This window comes from Medicago sativa, chromosome 5, assembly GCF_051527215.1.
Source record: "Medicago sativa cultivar Bolivia chromosome 5, Bolivia_mono, whole genome shotgun sequence".
NCBI lineage: Eukaryota > Viridiplantae > Streptophyta > Magnoliopsida > Fabales > Fabaceae > Medicago > Medicago sativa.
Window position 1 is genome coordinate 28256666 of NC_140753.1, and position 20756 is coordinate 28277421.

Below are 20756 nucleotides of genomic sequence, written 5' to 3' on the forward strand. Positions count from 1 at the left end.
ATGTAGCATACAATAAAATGAAACGGAATAAAAGAATCTAACAATAGACAAAACCAAGAAAAGGAAGGAACTGAGAAAAAGGCAAAAGTTGAAAAAGGAGGTGACATGGATGAAAAAGGGTAGGACAGAAGAGAACAACACTATCTTTATAATTATGTGGGTGAACCCAGCTAGGCACTAAGATCTCACAGCCACAACAATTTGTGGCTCATAAACTTCCACTTTTCCTATGTGGCATTACTTTCCAACTTTTTGACCTTTATAAAACCTCTTCACATGAACACATGAATCATTGTACCTCCTTCTCTCTTTCTCTCCTTTACTTCTCCCTTGTAACTCTTCATTATCAAGTAAACAGAACCAAGAAGCAAAAACAACAAAAAAAACTTCTTCAACATATATACCAGAGATATGACTAATGATTCAACCATAAAGCTTTTTGGGAGAACCATTTTTCAAACACACAACACAGATGATTGTTCCTCTGAGTTTTCTCCTCCTCTTGCTCATGAAGATTTCTCTGATCATAGTTTTCATTCATCTTTATCTTCGTCTTCTCCACTTGAAGTGAATTCTTCAAAGAGATATAAGGTATGTTTCATGCAAATTTTTCATCTTTTTTGTTTTAAATTTAATTACTTCTAGTTAGGTGTATGCAATCTTGTGGCTGTTTTGACAACTTTTTTTGCTTGAAATATATACAATGTTTTTGGATTTCATGATGACAGATGCTTGATGAAATTGTGCACTTTTTTCATTTGTATATTTATTTAAAAGTTTAGTTTTGATAGTGTCTGTAAAACCATTAATAATTCACAATAAATCATATGTACAACTTTACAAGTAATTGTGATTAAAGGAACTTCATCAAAGTTCATTCTTTCAAGAAAGACCAATAATAGGCCAACTCATATTATTTTTTATTCATATTTTGAAGTCTATAATCCTAAACTGGTTTGATTTGCAACTTCAACTCAACTTTGAGTTTATTTTTTATTGGATCTCATAGGCCAGCTCTTAACTTTTTATTTAATATCTTAATGAATCAGTTACTCTATACTTTCAATTCATAAAAAATATTTAACTTTGTGGTTCATATTTTGGTCTTACCTAATCTAATTATTGTTAATCAATTTCAGAAACCATCATGGAAAGAACCCACCTCAGTACTTGATTATGAAGAAGCCTCAAAACCAACCACAGAGGATTTAAACACTCCCACCACATCAGAAAAAGAAACGGAAACTTCTCAACTGAATTCCACTAAAGTTGATGAACAAAGTGATATGTCCCAGGACAAAGCTCCAAACAAAATTCTTCCATGTCCAAGATGCAAAAGCGTAGACACAAAATTTTGTTACTACAATAATTACAACGCCAACCAGCCCCGTCACTTCTGCAAAAACTGTCAGAGATATTGGACTTCCGGAGGAACCACTAGAAGTATGCTTGTAGGTGCAGGTCGCCGCAAGAACAAAATCTCTTCTTTTTCTTCCGATGCCTCACATAATTGTCAAATGAGTACTGTCTTGAACTTTGGATCAGATTCTCCGATTATGTCTTCAACTTCACTTGCCAAGAAAATGAATGTTGGATCAAATGATGAAACATTTGATAAGAGTAATCAGTGTTTTTTTCCACAACAGTTTCCATGGAACCCAGCAATGTGTTATCCTGTGTCATTCCAACCCAATATAGCATACTATGGTGGTTGTTTAGTCCCATCATGGAATGTACAACCTATCGCAACTCAATCTTGTGTTCCAAGTAAACCTACTTTAGGGAAACATTCAAGAGATGGCTTAGAAAAGAACAACAAAGAAAGTGATAATAATAGTGTGTTGATTCCTAAGACATTGAGAATTGAAGGCCCTATGGAAGCTGCAAAGGGTTCTAATTGGTTAACACTAGGAAACAAGAGTGGTGGAGGATTTTTCAATGGATTTGTATCTATGGGTGATGATAAGAATCATGTGGTTGAACTTGAAGCTGCCTCATCGGTATTGAAAGCCAATCCTGCCGCTTTATCAAGGTCTCTTGTGTTCCATGAGAGGATTTGATTGGGAATATGTAGCACCGACGCCTCGGATTGAAGGCGTGCTCGTACCGACGTGTGTCGGAGTCCGGTCGATTCAATGTCCTGTCCATGCCTGTGTCAACTGTAAATTATAGTGAGAAAGACTGATCAGATTTCAAAGTATTTCTGAAATAGATCATAGGCTAATACAGTTGCTTTCTGTCAAGCTTTTTTTCTTTTTGCAGAATCAGATGACTTTGTTTAGTAAATATCTTTGTTGTACATATTCTGTAAATGAGACAAGAATCACACGATAAATAACAAGATCAAATGACAAAGGAAAGGAGATTTTTTGACTGAAATCCAATGATTTTTTTTAGAATAAATATCAGGAGAATGCTACTGCGATTGCTTCTTCAGTTCTATATCTACTCTATAGTAGTAATATTGTAGTTTCCAAAAGCTTATGACATTTATTTCAGTTGGAACTGCAATATGGTAATGGTGTATGCATCATCTATTCTGAAGAATTTATCTTTGGGAGTGGTAAAGTATGGGACCCTACCTCCATGTTATATTTTTTCAAATCAAACCACATGGTCACCACCTCAAAGCACAAACAGCAAGAAGCGGAATCAATGCAATTCCTTTTTGAAAACTTCAACGTCTCTTAAAATAATTGGGAAGTTGTTATGATTAATCCAAGGTTGAGCCAAGAGATTCTGATTTCTGACACATACAAAATTTTTGGAGGACAAGCCTTGCGTCGACGTTGCCTATCCCCCTAGCATTCCGAAAAAGGATCTTCATCACAAGGAGGTGGATGATCCACCCTTGTTGCAGGTTCTGTAATGCACATCATCATTTACATGCGGTTTCCTGTGTTCTTACTTATTTGTTTTGGATTTGACCAATATAAAATCATCATTATCTTCCTCGTTCAATTTCCTAGCATACAAAAAATATGACACTTAAATTCAAGCTTTTGCAAACTACCTCAGTCAACTAATGATCTGGTGTAATATTGGGAATATTAGGCACACATCTGAATTTGATTGGATATGGCTTCTAGGAGAGTAAAGAGATTCCTCAGAACTAACATGAACATCAAAATCTTCTCATGATTAAGCTATTAGGCTCCTTTGGATCCTAAACATAATTTACAGTCTCAGCAACAGGGTCAACCTAGGACATATCACCAACAACCATAAGTTTATTGCCAACCATAGTTCATAATTATCCTTCCAACCAGAACTCTATCTTACTAGGAAGAATAATTACTTTCTCTTCCTTTAATATTGCCTTTTGATCATAATCCTTGGTTTTAGGCACATAAACACTTTGTTTAGGCTCGATATGTTCCTTTCTTTTGACGGGTTGAGGAATCATATGACCATTCTTTTCACAATTAGCCATATTATCACCAACTATTCCACAATCATGGCAGAGAGGTGGAAGCTATTCATAGATCACATCCACAAAGAACATACATCCCTCTCTTTCGACAAAGATTTGATCCAGAAGATTAGAAACAAGATCACAATCCACCAAAACACGAGCAAACTTTTATTGGGTTGGATTGTCAATGTTCTATTGGTCTCTCAATGCCACTCGCAATAGCAAAAATGATTTTAGGCCTCCAATATTTCATTGGCAAACCAAAAATATGTAACCAGCACTACGAGTGAATTTGCTTTAGATTGTTATGGTTAATACTCTTCCAAGAATTCAGGGGATTCTGCAAGAACTTCTATACCTAAACTAGAAGTTCCAGGATTCAACGGCCAAGAGCCTACTGTCCTCACACTGCACATGTCTTTGAAGGACAAAAAACTAAATTCAAGGATCCTTTGCCAAGGTGAATACTCTTCCAAGAATTCAGGGGTTTCCAAATTTGTGATGGCTTGCGATGCAAGTCAACAACTTCAAGAGGTATGTTACCTTTAGGAATGACCATGCAACCGTGCATATTATTATTACACCCTGCAAGTCCTTCCTGATATTCATTTTTAAGTATTTTAATGGCAACAACACATCTCTTTCCGTGCAAGGAGTTGACAGTTCGCCAAGATGTATATCACATGAATTGTTTAGAACTTGAGCAAACATTTTATGCATAAGGGTGGGATCAATATTTTGATAAGGGACCACTACATCAGCAAACGAAGGGGACAACCCAGCCGCATTCTGCTGCAAGAAAATCTAAGGACAATGGGGATCGCGATCCTCCAGTAGAGAGGCATTCAAACCTTAGGTGCAGCGCATGTGTAACAAAAGAAGTTCATTTTAATAAATTCGCTTATACCTTAATAATATGTTATAATAAAGTTTTACATATTTTACTCAACATTGGTTACCTTAATATGAAAACAAAGGACAAGTGACTTGTGCGTATACATAGTTATTTTGTAAGTTTTATTTATTTATTTATTTCTAAACTAATGTTTTACCATTCACACTGGCTAGAGATCGAACTTTCGATCAAATAGCTAACTGATCCATGTATCTTCCACTTATTGCACATCACATTGCTTTCACTCCATTCTTTTAAGAGGATAACATTTCTTTGAATAAAATAGACTTCAAAGGGGGAAGAAAAATAAGAGTAAATCCTGAACTAAAGATATACTTTAATTGTTGATGTAGCATATAATAAAATGAAATGGAATAAAAGAATCTAACAAGAGGAAATACCAAAAGGAAGGAACAAAAGGAGGTGACATGGATGAAAAAGGTAGGACATAAGAGAACAACACTATCTTTATAATTATGTGTGTGAATCCATCTGCACACTAAGATCTCACAGGCCACAAAAATTTGTGGCTCACAAAACTTCCACTTTTCTGATGTGGCATTGCTTTCCAACTTTTTTACCTTTATAAAACATCTTCACAGAAACACATAAACTATTGTACCTCTTTCTCTCTCTCTCTTTTTCTTCTCCCTTATAACTCTTCACTATCAAGCAAACAGAACAAAGAAATAACAGCAACAACAAAATCTTCTTCTACACATATACCTGAGATGATAAACAATTCAACCATAAAGCTTTTTGGGAGAACGATTTTTCAAACACACAACACTGATGTATCTATCAATGATTCTTCCTCAGAATTTACTCCTACTATTGCTCATGAAGATTTCTCTGATCATAGTAGTCATTCATCTTTATCTGCATCTTCTCCACTTGAAGTGAATTCTTCAACTGAACATGATGAAAAGAGATATAAGGTACGTGCCATGCCATGGTGATTCTATTTGAAGAATTATATTTTCTTGAAAAATATGTTGCTAGCTAGTAGGTTTAATTCAAATTTTTCATCTTTTTTGGTTTGAAATAAATTGCTTCTAGTTACGTGTATGCAATTAAATTGAGTTTCACTGCGATTTCTCGGGGCTGTGTTGACAACTTTCTGTTCGAAAAATATACACGGTTGATGAAATTGTTCATCAAGGTCTCTCATTCAACTTATGCACAAAAAACATGTCTCTTTATGTGAACAATTTCATATATGAGAAACCTCATGTTAGGATCAAAATATATGAAAGAGATCTGTCCATCAAGGTTCTTGTTACTATTTCGATCCTACCAACAAATATAAAGAGAGATGCTTTTTATCAAGGACCAACATGAATTTTCTGTTGTTTATTTATATAAGAAAAAATAAATCGGATACCATATGCTTATGCAGCACTGACACTTGAGAATAAAGTTGTGTTTTGTGTCCAACACGATGTCAATACATGTAGTTACATTCAATATGTCTTTAAATTTTCAATTTATTATCGGTGTCGTATTTAATGCTTGTGTCTATGTCGGTGCTTCATAGCTTTATACTGTCAATTTATAAACCAATAAAACTTTGTGGCTCATATTTTGGTCATATTTAAATGCTATATATCAATTTCAGGAAACATCAAGAAAAGAACTCATCGAGGATGAGGCTTCATTCCAAACCACAGAGGATTCAGAATCTCCCACATCTTCAAGCCTTATTGAGAACCTGAAAACTCCCTCATCTGAAACAGAAACGTCTCAATCAATTTCCACTAAAATTGATGAACAAACTGATATGTCACAAGAAAAATCTCCAAAGAAACCAGACCAAGTTGTTCCATGTCCAAGATGCAAAAGCACGGACACAAAATTTTGCTACTACAACAACTACAACGTCAAACAGCCTCGACACTTCTGCAAAAATTGCCAAAGATACTGGACTTCCGGAGGAACCACGAGAAATATGCTTATAGGCGCAGGTCGCCGCAAGAACAAAATCTCTTCTTCTTTTCATTCTGATACCTCACATCATCATCAAATGAGTACTGTCTTGACATTTGGATCGGATTCTCCTATTATGTCTTCAACTTCACTTCACAAAAAAGGGAATGTTGGTTCACTTGAAAAAACATTTGACAAGAGTTATCAAAGTTTTCCTCAACAGTTTCCATGGAATCCTACAATGTGTTATCCTGTGCCAATCTATCCAAATATAGCATTCTATGGTGGTTGTTTGGTACCATCTTGGAGCGTACAATCCATCTCAACACAGTCTAATGAACCAAATAAACTAACTTTAAGGAAACATTCAAGAGATGGGGACATTATCTTTCGTTCAAAGAATGATGGAGGACTTTCCAAGGGTTTTGCTTCTAACGCTGCAGCTTTATCAAGGTCACTTTTGTTCCATGAGATGATTTGATTTGGAATAGGTTGCACTGACACCTAGGTTTGAAGGCGTGTTCCGTGTTTGACACATGTAAGTGTCTGACACTGACACATGCGTGCAGTGCCAGTGTTGTGTCTGTGTAAATGGTATAAAGCGAGAAATATTCCAAAATGTTTGTAAAGTAGATCATAGTCTAGCACAATCACATTCTGCAAAGGTGCTATCTTTCAGAATTAGATAACTTTGTTGAGTAAATATGTTTGATGTACATATTATGTAAATGAGACAGGATAAATAACAAGGTAAAAAGACAAAGGAAATGAAAAATGAGTTTTGGACTGAAATCTAATGTTTTAGAATAAAATAAGAAGCATGCTACTTCTGTTCTGTTTCTACTCTGGTTCCAGAAGATTATGAGATTTATTTCAGTTTTTACTGTTATGTCCGTATCCATGACCTATACTTATTTATGTACCGTTGCATAATCGGCATAATTTGTATAATTCATTTTGGTATAAATCTGGTATACCATGCAACTGTAGAAATTAATCCCATAAACCTAATAGGATTACCTGAATACCAAAGATTCCTCTCAAGAGTTTTAATATCGATTAATGGCCATGACATTTTTAAAACCTTTACTGCATCCAAATTTTTGTTACAATGCTCTCTATAATTCTCTATGTTGCAGATCGGATCTCACGAAGTTTAGAGCAAGCTTGCCACAAGTTGTGCCGAAACTAGGTCCATCCAGAGTACTAAATTTCAGTTAGAGGTTGTTGCATAACCGTCTTCCAACGCATGATGCATTGAAGACTAAGAATACTCTTTATTACACGCTACCTTTATTGTTGTCCCTTCTGTTTTTTTGGGTGGTTGCTCTCCTTTTTTAATATCTATGAGTTCTCGAAACCAAGATTATCTACCCAGAAAAACATCTTTTTCTTCTATGTCTCAGCTTCCCCTTTCTTGTATAGTTTCCACTCCTTACATGATGAAGTTATTGGATACACATCTTTCAAAAATACATGAATAGTGTTCCGGGATTAAGTCAAGACACATAATGTGGATATCTAGGTTTAGTGGTGGTTGTCCTCTAATCAGAACAAAAGTTCAGAAATACTAATGTTATATTTTGCCAACTAAAACTCAACTTTATTGTAGGATGTTGCAATAATATGATCCATATTCGGTAACGTCAACCACTTCTTTTTTGGTGCAAATCTCTATTATTTGGTGGAGGGTACAAACCATTAAAGGTATATTGAGAACGTTCCTCACTTTCAAATATTGACATATAATCACTCTTATGACTAGTTAAATCTTTAATCAGTATGTTATATATCACATAGTGATATCTTCACCCACATTAACATGTTGAGCTACGACTCAAAATCCACAATTACCATCACCTAATATATCCACAATTTTTTCAGTATATGGACACATGAACAAAGGCATCCCATTAATATAAGGAATGTTTGAATTTGGAATCGGAGTAGGCCTTGGAGCCAGAGTAGGCGATGAATTATCAATATGAGTGCTTTTTCTTTTATGGAATGAAGACTTTGTTTATGACATTTAAGTATCCAAAAATTGGGAATCAACACAATCACACAAAATGAATCGTCGACTAGTCGAACCCTCATTTGGTGTAGACCTCAGTCGTTTTTTGGCACCGGTTTGTACCTTATTTGGAGGTGGAGTCACAATGTCGTTTTTGGAAATGCAAACTGACGCATATGCTCCTTGATATGTAGTTTGATATTTAAGGAACTTTCTTGAGACGTTCTTGAATATCATTCCACTATACTACGGCAGAAAAACCTTCTTTATCTTCTTTCTCATCCATAGTAACCTTACAATGTAACCTATGCTAGTGAGGGTTTACCTAATCTAGTCGAATAGGCTTCTCGTTAGGAATCCTCATAGCAAGAATACGTGCACAAGGAAATCGATACGATGTCATGATCACACAACCACATTTTTGCTTATCCATACCAGTTTTCTTTGAGCAAGCTCCATCTTGAAAAATAAAGTTCAAACCAACTCTACAAACCTTATACTCCAACTTATAGTACAAAATTTTGTCGTTCTAAAATAGTTTAAATCCTCCCAAAATTTGTTTGTATCTCAGTGAACTCCAACACGAACATAATATGTATTCCCTCCCAACATATAGTCAATCTCTCATACTATCCGTCAAATATTTCTTCAGCTTTCCATGAACACAGATTCAACTCTATTAGTGGTTCCATTGCCAAAATGCAAGACACGATTTGTCCATGCCTTCACAATTTTTTCATTTAAAGGATTTAATGTTACTTTCAACATATGTAAGGAACTTGAGGAATTTCTTATATACATCTCGTAGTTGTTGTACGAGATCAACATATGATTCTTTTGAAGGAGACTCAACCTGATTATCCCAAGCTTTCATGATGTTGTCAACTAACGCCATGGATTTCAACTCTTTGAATTTCTTATCTTTCTCATCCAATTTGGCATATGATCACAAGAAATAATGAAGGTTTTAAGTCGTCAATTAGCATCAACTTAAGAAGTAGAATAGGAAGTTTATGTTAGTTTTTGCATAGAAATCATTCAAAAAGTCATGAAAAACCAAGAGACAGGAAGATGCCTTAAAGCAATGAAAATATACCTAAACCATACAACTTTGTATTCGTGTTATTCTTTTTACGAGTTTCTCATTGATTAAGTTTAGTACATAGTCGTTACAGACGTTCTGGTGAGATGAAATGGAGCGAGGAGTCAAGAAACCAAGGAATTGGCTATGGCCTATCTCGCATCGTAGGCTATGACCCCTGACAACAATCAGCCATAGCATATTTTTAGAGTATTTTTAATCAAGTTTTTAGTCTATTTTTATTAGTTTGGTATCTAATTTAAGGTCTTTTTAAGTAGATTATTGTTTTTCAAATATTGAGTAATTGTAGAGGTTGAAGTGAATTAAAGAAGAGAGCATAATAAATAGTTAAGGGTAGAATATGAAAAGTAACATTAATGATTGGTATTGTACAACAACTTATAATTTAGAATACATTGTTTCACAAAACGTTTTATAATTTGGGATGGAGAAAGTATTTTGTGTGTGTTAGTGTTAGTGGACCATGTATGAAAGAAAGCATTAGGCCTTTGACCTGTTGTGTCTGTTGACCCTAGAGAAAATGATGGCTAGCATGGAAATAAATTCTAGAAGGGAAATAAAATGTCGCTACGGAGGATGCATCATGTTCGATTCTTCTCGATGAACATGATTAATTAATTTCTTTTGATTGGGTCTTTTAAATGAATTTATTTTGACCTACTTGAACTATGTAGTTGTGAAACTTTATTCAATACAATTGCAATTCTAGTATTATTCAATATATTTGTTCGTAATATTTTTTATATCTTGAACACATATGAACTATGAACTGATTCATATGACTACTAGTCCTATCTGTTGATTTAGATATAGTATAGTGTTCAACCTATCGGATCAGAGCTATTTTGTTTACTTATGGTGAGGCTATGAAAATAATTGTAGAGAATAAGTGCAATTTACCAAATAACAAAAGAAATAAAGGATTTGAAAGAGATGATCACTTTAATGTTTGAAATTACCAAAACTAATTTATTTTCTTTTGAACTCATATATATATATATATATATATATATATATATATATATATATATATATATATATATATATATATATATATAGAAGAAAAGTCACGGGTGTGGCGTGTCGATTTTCACCTTAGAATGAAGACTCAATCAATGAGGACGGAAGAATAGTTCATTTATACTCATTCTTCTATAAAGTGGGAGATCACAATTCCCAAAAGTTTGTTGACATCTAAAGTGGGAGATCACAATTTCAACAAGAAGTGTATGACATAAGGATTGTCTATGTAGTTAAAACTTCCATAAATATCAGCCTATGAGGTTTAAGCCAAAATTTATACACCCTCCGGTCACTAATATAAGCAAGAGTTTGATTTTTAGATTCATTCATTAAATGACGTATGTAGTCTTTATTATAGACTACATACGTCATTTAATGAATGAATCTAAAAATCAAACTTTTGCTTATATTAGTGACCGGAGGGTGTATGTTTTTACTTTTCTTTGTTTATGAGTGTTTCCATGCATCTGTTATTTCTAAAACTTGCAATTTTTATTTACATGTTGAATGATTATATTTTGTACACATTGATGAGGCAAATTGCTTTGTACCTATAACCTTTTTGAGCCACCCTATATGATGTATTTATTTATCCTTTTCTAAGCAAAATTTGAGCATATAAATAATTACACTTTTGATTGGCGACAAATCATATCACAAGCCTAGAGACCTTAGGTGAAATGTTTATCACTCCTGGTTTTAGAGTTAGGTAATGTTTTGTATGTTGTTTGTTGAGTGATAAGTTTGAAGTTGCTCTTGAAATTAACAATTGTTTAAGTTTGGGGTAGCACCAGAGAATTTAGAGATCACATAACGTCTCTTAAATAAAATAATAAATAGTGAATTAAACCATATAAATTTTGTTTACCCAAAAAAAAATTTGAAGAATAAAAATATGAAAGAAAAATGAGAAAAATAATAGATACAAATTTAAACATTAGTCTTTTCTTTCTTTTTTTCTAGAAAAAAAAAAAAAAAAAGTTCTCTAGTACTCAACCTTGATCGGTTATGTTATGTTGGGATGAATATTTGTTTTGACTGAACCAAGATAGTAATGAGTACTTAACTCCAGTATTTTCTATTTAACCTAATTTCGCAAAAATATCGCACATGTACCTAACCATCAATATAACCCTTAAAGATGTCAAAAGTGTGTGTTCTAGTATAGACTTTGAGAGACTATTTAAAACCTTTTCAAGTGTATAGTAATATGAAAGCTCTCCATGTCGACTAAAAAAATTGTATGACCCTATAATTGAAATTTTTTTTTTATAAGCCAAGAGCACAATGACATAAAATGTCAGTGCTCATATATATTATCAAAAAAACGGAAAAAAGAAATATAAAAAAATACAAAACCCATGGATGTCTAAAATGCGGTGTTTAAAAACCCTATAATTGAAATCATGTTATATTTGTTTTAAAAAATTGTATGATCAAGAAATGATCAAATAACAAAAAAAATTGTCAATTTATTTGTAGAAAAAATTTGCAAACAAGATTATAAGGTGAAAATGATATGAAATTTAAATAATTATTGATAAAATATTAATACATAAACTAAAACTAAATAAATAAATCCACAAAAGCATCATAATTTTGCAAAAAATAGGAATAAAAATAAGATTAATGCTATTTGTCCCGAGAGATATGTTCCCGACGTTATCACGATGGTGTAAAGTAACCGCATCACCAAATCACCTTGTATCCTGTCCATCCATTTATTGTATTAATTGCAGAATTAATGGTGAAAATCAATTCGGGACACTATCGGGATAAAATCCTTCGGGATAAATAGCATGGCTCTAAAAATAAACCCAATTAACGAGTCTGCAAAACATTTATTTTCAACTAGTAAGTTTGCTGCCAGCCACCAAAGAAAACTAGATTCACAACAACATTCACTTCAAACAAAGTCAAGCATGGTCCTAAACATAAGCAATAACAAAAGAGCAAAGATATATATATATATATATATATATATATATATATATATATATATATATATATATATATATATATATTTATTATGTTCTGCATAGCTCAAAGGTTGACAGGAGATGCATCACATTTCGGGGTGACGGTTGAGATCAAGATATGGAAACTTGTTCAAGCAGCTAGGTTCTCCAGCAATAGGGACATTATCTGACGTTGATGCACCATTAGTTGTTGTTTCAGCTATCACATCTTTATTCTTCTCTTCTACAGCTACACCATTAGTACTTGTTGTTGCTAGGTCATCAATTAGCATATCGAAAGTTCCCAAAACAAGCTGATGGAAAAGAGAAACTTTGAGTAAGTGTGTGACAATGGCTATCAAATAAATAATTTCTAAATGGACAACATGGAAATGAAAGGAAGTAATTTTTGGTATTTTTTTACAACCAGGTACACAATTTTCCCAGTTGTTTCGTTGGGACTAATCTTCGTTTAAGAATCTATTAAACATACAAGATGAAGGTAGGTCCTCTCCCCCTAGCCAAATTTTTTGCACATATAAAGTCATAAATCAAATTCTAATCACATTTTGATAAATCAAATTATGAGAACGTTGCCTCTCATAAATGTTGCGCAGCCACTTTTCTCCGAAAACATTACTATACTTTATCCTTATAGTGTGTTTGGATGGGGGAATGTTTTAAGGGAATGTAATGTTATGAGGGAATTCAGGTGCCGTTTAATTTGGGAAAGGCTAGTTATTCCCCACCATGGGAAAGGTTTTTTTTGACCGTTAGATCAAATGAGGAACACATTTTAATCATACTCTCTCATTACTAGATTTTTCCACACTTTCTTCTACCATCACTCTCTCCTCCATGGTCACTCACCCACCACCAGCACAACCTTACTGTTTTTGTCCAAGCTTTCATTGTAACTCTTCAATTCTCCTTGAATTGCAAAAGAGGGCTAAATCACAAACAATAATTAAATTTATATATTCTCTAAATCTAATAAATTTTCAATAAGAAGAAGAAAAACATAATGGCTTACAATATTTCCTTTTACATAAAGAACACAACTTCAAAAGACCAATTATGAATCATGAACTAAAAATCTCAAAAAAAAAAAAAAGGCAAAAATTGAATATGGGTGAATTTTCTTCAACTGTGTTTGAAACCAACAGGGGGCATTTTTATGTTAGAGAACTTCTGAATTAACAAAGGAGAGAGAGAGAGAGATTTGGCAGCGGTCTCTGTGATTGATGTTTTCTACATAGTCAGATTTCTGTTATATTATATTTCACCAGTGGTGATTTTACTGCACTGTGATTTGGTAATGGTGGGTCAATTGTAGTCTGAGTTGAAGATAGTGAGGTGGAAGACAGCAAGGTTGAAGAAGACAAAGTGTTTTGGTGATGGTGGTGGTGGTGGTGATGATGGTGGTGGAAGATGATGTGGGAAAAATTTGATGTTGAGAGACCATGATAAAATTGTGTACCCAATTTAATCTAATGGTTAAAAACTAACTTTCCCATGGTGGGGAAAAACTAGCCTTTCCCAAATTAAACGGCACCGGGAATTCAAATATTTTGAGGTAAATTGCCTAGAATTTTAAATTCTTTAAAATTTTCAAATTACCTCATCCAAACACACTCTTAGGTTAAGTTTATGGGGTTTAGATTTCTTAACTTTTTTTTTTTTTTTTTTTTTTGAGGTGACCGGGGTTTGAACCCCGGACCTTGCATATATTATACATTGTCCATACCAACTGAGCTAAGCTCACGAGGACAGATTTCTTAACTATCTGCTTTCTAACTATCCTATATGCATGGATGTTTAAAAATAATTCTTACATGAATAGGAGTAGCAGCTATCATTGATCTACCAATACCACCTCCAAAAATACTCCCATCAGGTTTAGACAAGGAAACACTCATCAATTCAATTTCCTTCTGTTCACAACCAGCAGCAACACTAGGGAATTCGCATGGCCCATTCAAAGATAAAATAGGAAAGTGGCCCTGTATTATAGCAGAGAAAAGTTCAACAAAAAAAAATATTTATTAATTAAACAAGCTAGCTAATGGAAGACACAATCAACGATCAAGTTAATTGACAAGAATCATATGTTATGAACTAATTGATTAACGAGAGACACATTTGAAGATGTTTTTGAATTTTGGTTAATTTAGAGACACATGCAAGGACCAAAACTACGATTTGTTAAAAAAACAAGATGTTTAGATTTTCTCATAATTAAAGAGTACAAATTTATTGCAAATTTCCAAAACTCCCTTTTACATCGTTATTTACACTACATTATTCTTCTCCATTACTCTTAATTTTTCAAAGGTTGAATTGTAGAACGTTACATATTTTTTGAGTTAATAAGATATAAAGAAGTGACAGTGAAAGGTCCATGTGAATAATATTAATGCATATAGAAGATTAATTGCTTTTACAATTTTACCTCAAATCTTAAAAATCCATCAGAAACACCAGGTTGGTAAAGGGTGACATTTGATACAGCTCCATTAGCAGAAAGTATGCAAACAGCTTGTCGAGGACCATTCTTAAAAAATGCTGATATCTTTTCAACCACATTCTGAAAATCACCAAAAACAAAACTCTGAATTCATACCATACATATATATAACTTTTGAGAAATGTTTTGAAAATCAAAACCATCCATTAAAACGATACCTATATGTTTTAAATTTCTTAAATCAACCCAAATCTATATAGATGGACCGATCAAATAGCTGAACCATAAAAATTGTCAATTTACGGTTCAATTAGTTGAACTGTTCAATAGAATTTGAATTTTAAAATATTGCTTTAAAGTTTCAAAGTAAAAACAGTTCTGGAATTGGTGCCAAATAGCATACCTCATGAACTAATACGCTATATTATGTTTTTTTAATAGAAATACAAAATTGGACTAATTAGTTATACTAAGTAAATCCAAATAGTTTAGTTTAGACCTTTAAAAGTTCTAAATTAGAATTTGAAATAAATTTTTACTCCTCTCAATCTCATATTACCTCTCCAGGCTTCACAATCAATACATGAGCTGTCATGCTTCCTCCAGTTGTTTCTTCAACAAATCCATCTGTAACAAATAAAAGTTTCAGTTTCAAGCATATGAAATGGATAAAATTACATACCTACAAAAACCCATTAAACAATATGAAGTATTTTACAATATAAGTATATATGAATTTGTAGTTTCAAGGCATAATGGCTATGAATAAATCCTCTAAAAAAAGACTATGTGTAAATAATAGGCATTGTAACACATTTTAGAAATGTATGCATGATAAAATAAGATTAATTATATGTATGTATAAAATTATGTGCACTGTTAGTGCACAATAATCAACTCCTACAACTACAAGATATGTAAATTGAGATATAAAAGTAAATAATATGAGAAAATCATATTTTTGTTATTTAATATGAGAAAATCATATTTTTTTTATTTGTTACAAAACCTTAATATTTTAAAACTTAACCTCCTTGAAGGTATGGAAACTTGGACACTTCACACCAATTTATGTCAAAAACTCACAAATACTTTACATATTTTTAATTATTTATTTGCAAACCAGAATTAAATATTAATAACATAAATTATCATAGGTTATTTCATATTTATATTTCAAAATATTTTAATTTTCTGTTTATTGTATTAGTTTTTTTTGTGTATATATTTTCTAACTAAAAACTTCAAATCAGTAGAATTTTATTTTCCCTTTAAATGAAATAAATACACTATTTAAAACTAAAAATTGGTCAAAAAATAACGTGTGGAGACTTCACTTTCCCGAGACACTAAAAGCAAAAAGAAAATAAAATATTTAGATTTTAAAGTATTATATTCTATTTAAGACTTTTGTCTTTAAATTAATTTTATTTATTATATTATTGATAATTTAAAATTTTGGATTCCAATTATGTTTTTTTGCGCATAAAAGAAAAGTATTGTAATATCCTGAAATTCCACGGTGAAAAAAAAAACCAAAATCAATATTAAATGAGCGTACTAAAGATAGTCAAAGGAAGATTAATTATCAATAAAGTCGGTAAGCTATTCCGCTAATAACGCCAAAAAAATCACTTTTATAATATTTGGACTTTAAAATATTAACTTTAAATTTTGAACTTTATATTATATTATTATTATAAAGACTTCATAATATTCTAAAAAAGAATCCTAAATTTCACCACCCAAAGAAGCCAAAATAAAATGTAAAATCGACATTGAGTGACCCCATTAAAGGTGGTCAAAAATATATTAGTACCGTTTTACAAACACACAAAAACAATATTAGCTATAAAAAAGTTTGTATATATTCCAGACCTATTTCTTATAAAATAAATAACAAAAGTAAAAGACCCTTTCAAAAAAAAAGTAAGAGATTTTCAGTCAAACAAAAAATAAAATATTTTCTCTTTAACAAATCATTGTTTGGACAACTTCAAAACCTAAAACCAAGATATATCTCATTTTTCATAATAAGTTTTCAGCCTTGAACATGAGTTTACCGTTTAGTATTTTGGTGTTAATCCTAAATCATATTATGAAATGAAAAAAATTCAACAACGTCAAATAAAAAACAATCACTTGCACAACATTACCTCAATTTTTCAACTCCAAAAAAAGTACCAACCCAAATTATAATTTAATATTAAACAAATTTTTTTAATTCCCACTATAACTGTAAAACTAAAAATTCTAAGTAGAGACAAGTTAATAACAAAATAGGTAACGGGATGTGTTGAACTGCTTCTGTTAGGATGTGTTCGATATCGAATCTAGACGTATCCTCTATCGGATTTACATTAGATATGTACTAGCTTTGTCTCATATCTTGAGTGTTTGATTTGAACCAACAACTTAAATATGTTAACTGGTGAAATTAATCATATTCTCACAAAATTCTTATATCAAATGAACAGTCGAGATCCTACAATGTTTTTATGTCTACCTTCAATCCATCCAAAACTAAGATAACATTCCTCCAATGGGATTTGATTTGATAGAAAAAGTTGTACAATTGAAATGGTAAAATGTGTCCAACTCTCAAAAGAACGACTCGACAAACAATCATTCAAACAAGCCACGAGTGTTAAAAGTACACCTTCTCAATAATAAAAAAAATATATATATAAAATATAAAATAAAATAAAAATAAGAACTTCATGAAAAATTTAAACAGAGAAAAAAAACCAATGAAAGAAATTTTTTAAATATAATACCAGTAGAAACTAATGAATCTCCAGATCGTCCCTCTCCACCCTTTTCCTCACTTTCATAAGAGTGACTAGTATCAAGCCCCGGTGGAGGCGACATTGGAGAAAACGGGCTCCTACTAACCCCGTACTTTGGAGGCCTCTCCATGTCCCTTTTCACTTGTTCAGAGCTCGAACCCCCTGACTTTGTTCCAGTGATGGAACCAGCATCAACTCCGACAACTTTCGTCACATCAGGAGCGTTGTTGATTGTTTCTGACCGTTTTGGGACTGAACCCAATGAAAGAGTAAGTCGAAGGTCCATGTTTTGATCCTCCATTAATGAAGCTATATATGCAACAACAAAATTGAACACAATATATGGGATGTGAAGAAAATAAAGATAGTTGTGTTTCAATATATATATATATATATATATATATATATATATATATATATATATATACACACACACACACACATGGTATTCCAGAACGCCCCAAAGAAAAAGAGTAGTAATAAAAATAATTAAAATAAGATTCATATTTATATTAGTCAAAAGAATATCTATATCAGCTAAAAAAAAGCATATTTATTTAAATTTATATGTAATAATAAATATAAATAATAATTAAGATTTTTTAGGAGGAATTGAATTAATTGAGTTTGATGGTAGTTTTTTTAGGGGTTAAGTAGTATAGTGACCAAAATTTTACCCTCTAGGATGTATAAGTAGAATGATCTGATTGGAACTAGGAAAATGATTTGCTGAGTAGAGATCTGATGTTTAAGGGATTGAGCTTTTCATCATCCACTGTGGTCTGTCATGAGTCCTTCTCCACTAGAGCCGGTGGTGTATATGCACGTACTCCAACACCAAAGTTGACGAGGGGTTCAAAAGAGTGCACGACTAAAAATAAGATAAGAAGTGTGTTACCTGACCTAATTTTAAGCATGGGTATATATGGCGGATAAGAAAGGTTTTTGACTATCATGACTTCACCTGGACATTTGTCCCTTGGGGACAGGTGTGACCATCTAGGTGGTCCTCTTGCATTGGATACATACTGGATGATCATGACCTATTTGTTTGGAACATTATCAAGTGGGATTTAAGGCGCGCCCGTCGTATGGTATCACCTGCTCTAGGGTCCTAGATCAAATTTTAGTCTAGTGGGAATGGGCCTTAACCCAAGTCGTAATAATTGTGCCCAAACTATAGATTGAGGGTGTCTGGGGCTCGTCTTCTCTGACGAGGGCTCCGTCGTACTCTCCAACTCAAAACCAATTGAGTTTTACTAAGTGTTCCTTGGATGTACTTTTGAGGTTTTCAACTCCTACATCCCCAGGGCTTCTTATCCTATTGTGGAAGGTATCGTTCCAAACCTTTGTTGGTGCATCTAAGCGATTCTTGGTGATGATTTTCAGTTTTATCATTCTGATGGGTTCGAAGTGCAAAATGGATGATATATTTCCCTCCTTAGGGAAATGATCCCTTGTAAAGAGAGTTTTATTGACCTTCTCGCTTTTACTGATTTCTCTTTTTGTGACTCGCTAGGGTCCGATCTCTCCGCCTTGTGGGATCAAAGGTCCAACGGGGTTGGGGCTGTGACTTTCTTAGAGTAAGTAGTTATTAGAGGATAAGCCCATGGGTTTGCTTCTCTATGTTGGTGTATCTCATGCTTACTTGTGAATCTCGTGCTTTGTTTCACCCAGACTTTTGACCTTTATTACGACCATCAACGGAGGGAAGCATGCAAAGTAGCGCATGTCCTGGGTTTTTTATCCAGGAGTTAGTTTCTTTCTTCCACGTGATTGTCTCTTCTAACCTTCCCTCTATTCAGTTTTTGTCCATTGGATTTCTCAAGGACATATGTCATGTAGCTTTATTGGGAGGGCGTTTCACTTCGAGGAACTTTTCTCCAAGGGAGATTAGCACCATTAGATTGCTCCTTTTTGGCATTGACAACTGTTTGATCTCCTTAAGACTTGAACTGGTTTTCTGAAGCCATTCAAATGGTGTTTGTTGTCCATTTTCTTCTTTTTGTGTAGTCTCCCACTTATTTTTCTTTCACGTTTTTTTCCCTGCCTTGAAGCAAGCGACTTGCAGGAGGTTTCTTTGTTGTTTCCCTTCATCACTACCTCTTTCAAGTAAGTTTATTTATTTCTTTCTTTTTCCTCTTTACTTCAGCAATTCTTTGTTTGAATTTCTTTGGCATGCTTGCCTTATCATTTCGAGAGAGTTATCCTTAGGCTTTGAATAGGTGAATGTTCTTGCTCGCTATGTCTTTGGGGTTTGATCCTTAGGATCTTATCTATTTATGAAGGTTTCAACCCATGCCTTCGCCTAATTTTGATGAGTTAGGGTATTTCAACCCGCTCGCCGCTGTCCTTGCTCATTCTTGCTTGTTTAAGGGTAAGTTTTTGCAGTGCTTAGTGGGCAATGTGTTCTTCATTGTAATCCCATATTCTGGCTGGTGTGTCTGCCCCTCATGGGCCCGCCTCCGGTGGTTATAAACGTGGATCTGTTGAGTGTTAGGTTTTAGCAATAGGTTCATATCAGGCTCTTGGCCTTTGGATTGTATACTCTTTCTCTTTACTTGTCTAATCATTGCCTCCATTTTGTGGGTAAGACTAATGATACAACTAAGAAAGGAGTTAACCCCGTGGTTGGCTTGTGATAATGAGGATTTTTTTTATCTTCGCACAATAGGGAGTATTATGTAGGTTATATTAAAAATAAATTAATGAACCACATAAACTGTGTTTAGCGCGATTTCGCTCGTATCGACAGATTTCTAAACTAAGTTTTATAGAAGTGTTTTGTTAACGTGATCAAAATTAAACTAATCAAGATAGATAAAGTTGTGTTGGTATTAGATTTTAATATTTATTTCTCATATTTTTCTTCTTAGTCGATCATATACATTTTATGCTTCAAATATAATTCCACCTACCTCTCAACATGCATCTATATCTCAAATTAATTCATGTGAGATTCGTTGAAATAATTGACTTCAAATGCATCGATGACAAAATATCGGATTATGTCAATGACATATGAGCAGATAGGTATACATGAATATATACCACTTGTCTTCATATATTTATTGAATATCCTTTGTTCGCTTGGCGGACCAAATCTCACCAAGCAAACAACCTTTGGAATTTCTCTTTAGAAATCTCTGTTTCGGCTCGCTTTCACG

General features: G+C 33.2%; 3 protein-coding genes across 3 annotated transcripts; 2 read left to right on the plus strand and 1 right to left on the minus strand.

The window, feature by feature from the left end:
- The first annotated feature begins 282 nt into the window (after positions 1-282).
- On the plus strand, positions 283-2511 carry LOC146921536 (cyclic dof factor 1-like). Its single transcript, XM_085714922.1, has 2 exons — positions 283-591; positions 1140-2511. Exons 1-2 carry the CDS (start codon positions 412-414, stop codon positions 2058-2060), a joined length of 1101 nt encoding a protein of 366 aa, XP_085571048.1. The 5' UTR covers positions 283-411; the 3' UTR covers positions 2061-2511.
- A 2300-nt stretch (positions 2512-4811) lies between these two features.
- On the plus strand, positions 4812-7028 carry LOC146921537 (cyclic dof factor 1-like). Its single transcript, XM_085714925.1, has 2 exons — positions 4812-5248; positions 5929-7028. Exons 1-2 carry the CDS (start codon positions 5042-5044, stop codon positions 6715-6717), a joined length of 996 nt encoding a protein of 331 aa, XP_085571051.1. The 5' UTR covers positions 4812-5041; the 3' UTR covers positions 6718-7028.
- A 5412-nt stretch (positions 7029-12440) lies between these two features.
- LOC146921538 (AT-hook motif nuclear-localized protein 10-like) lies at positions 12441-17947 on the minus strand. The gene is made up of 5 exons (XM_085711325.1): positions 17578-17947; positions 15360-15427; positions 14786-14920; positions 14169-14336; positions 12441-12647 (listed from the first exon to the last, which is right to left on the minus strand). Exons 1-5 carry the CDS (start codon positions 17888-17890, stop codon positions 12441-12443), a joined length of 891 nt encoding a protein of 296 aa, XP_085567451.1. The 5' UTR covers positions 17891-17947.
- Positions 17948-20756: the final 2809 nt, after the last annotated feature.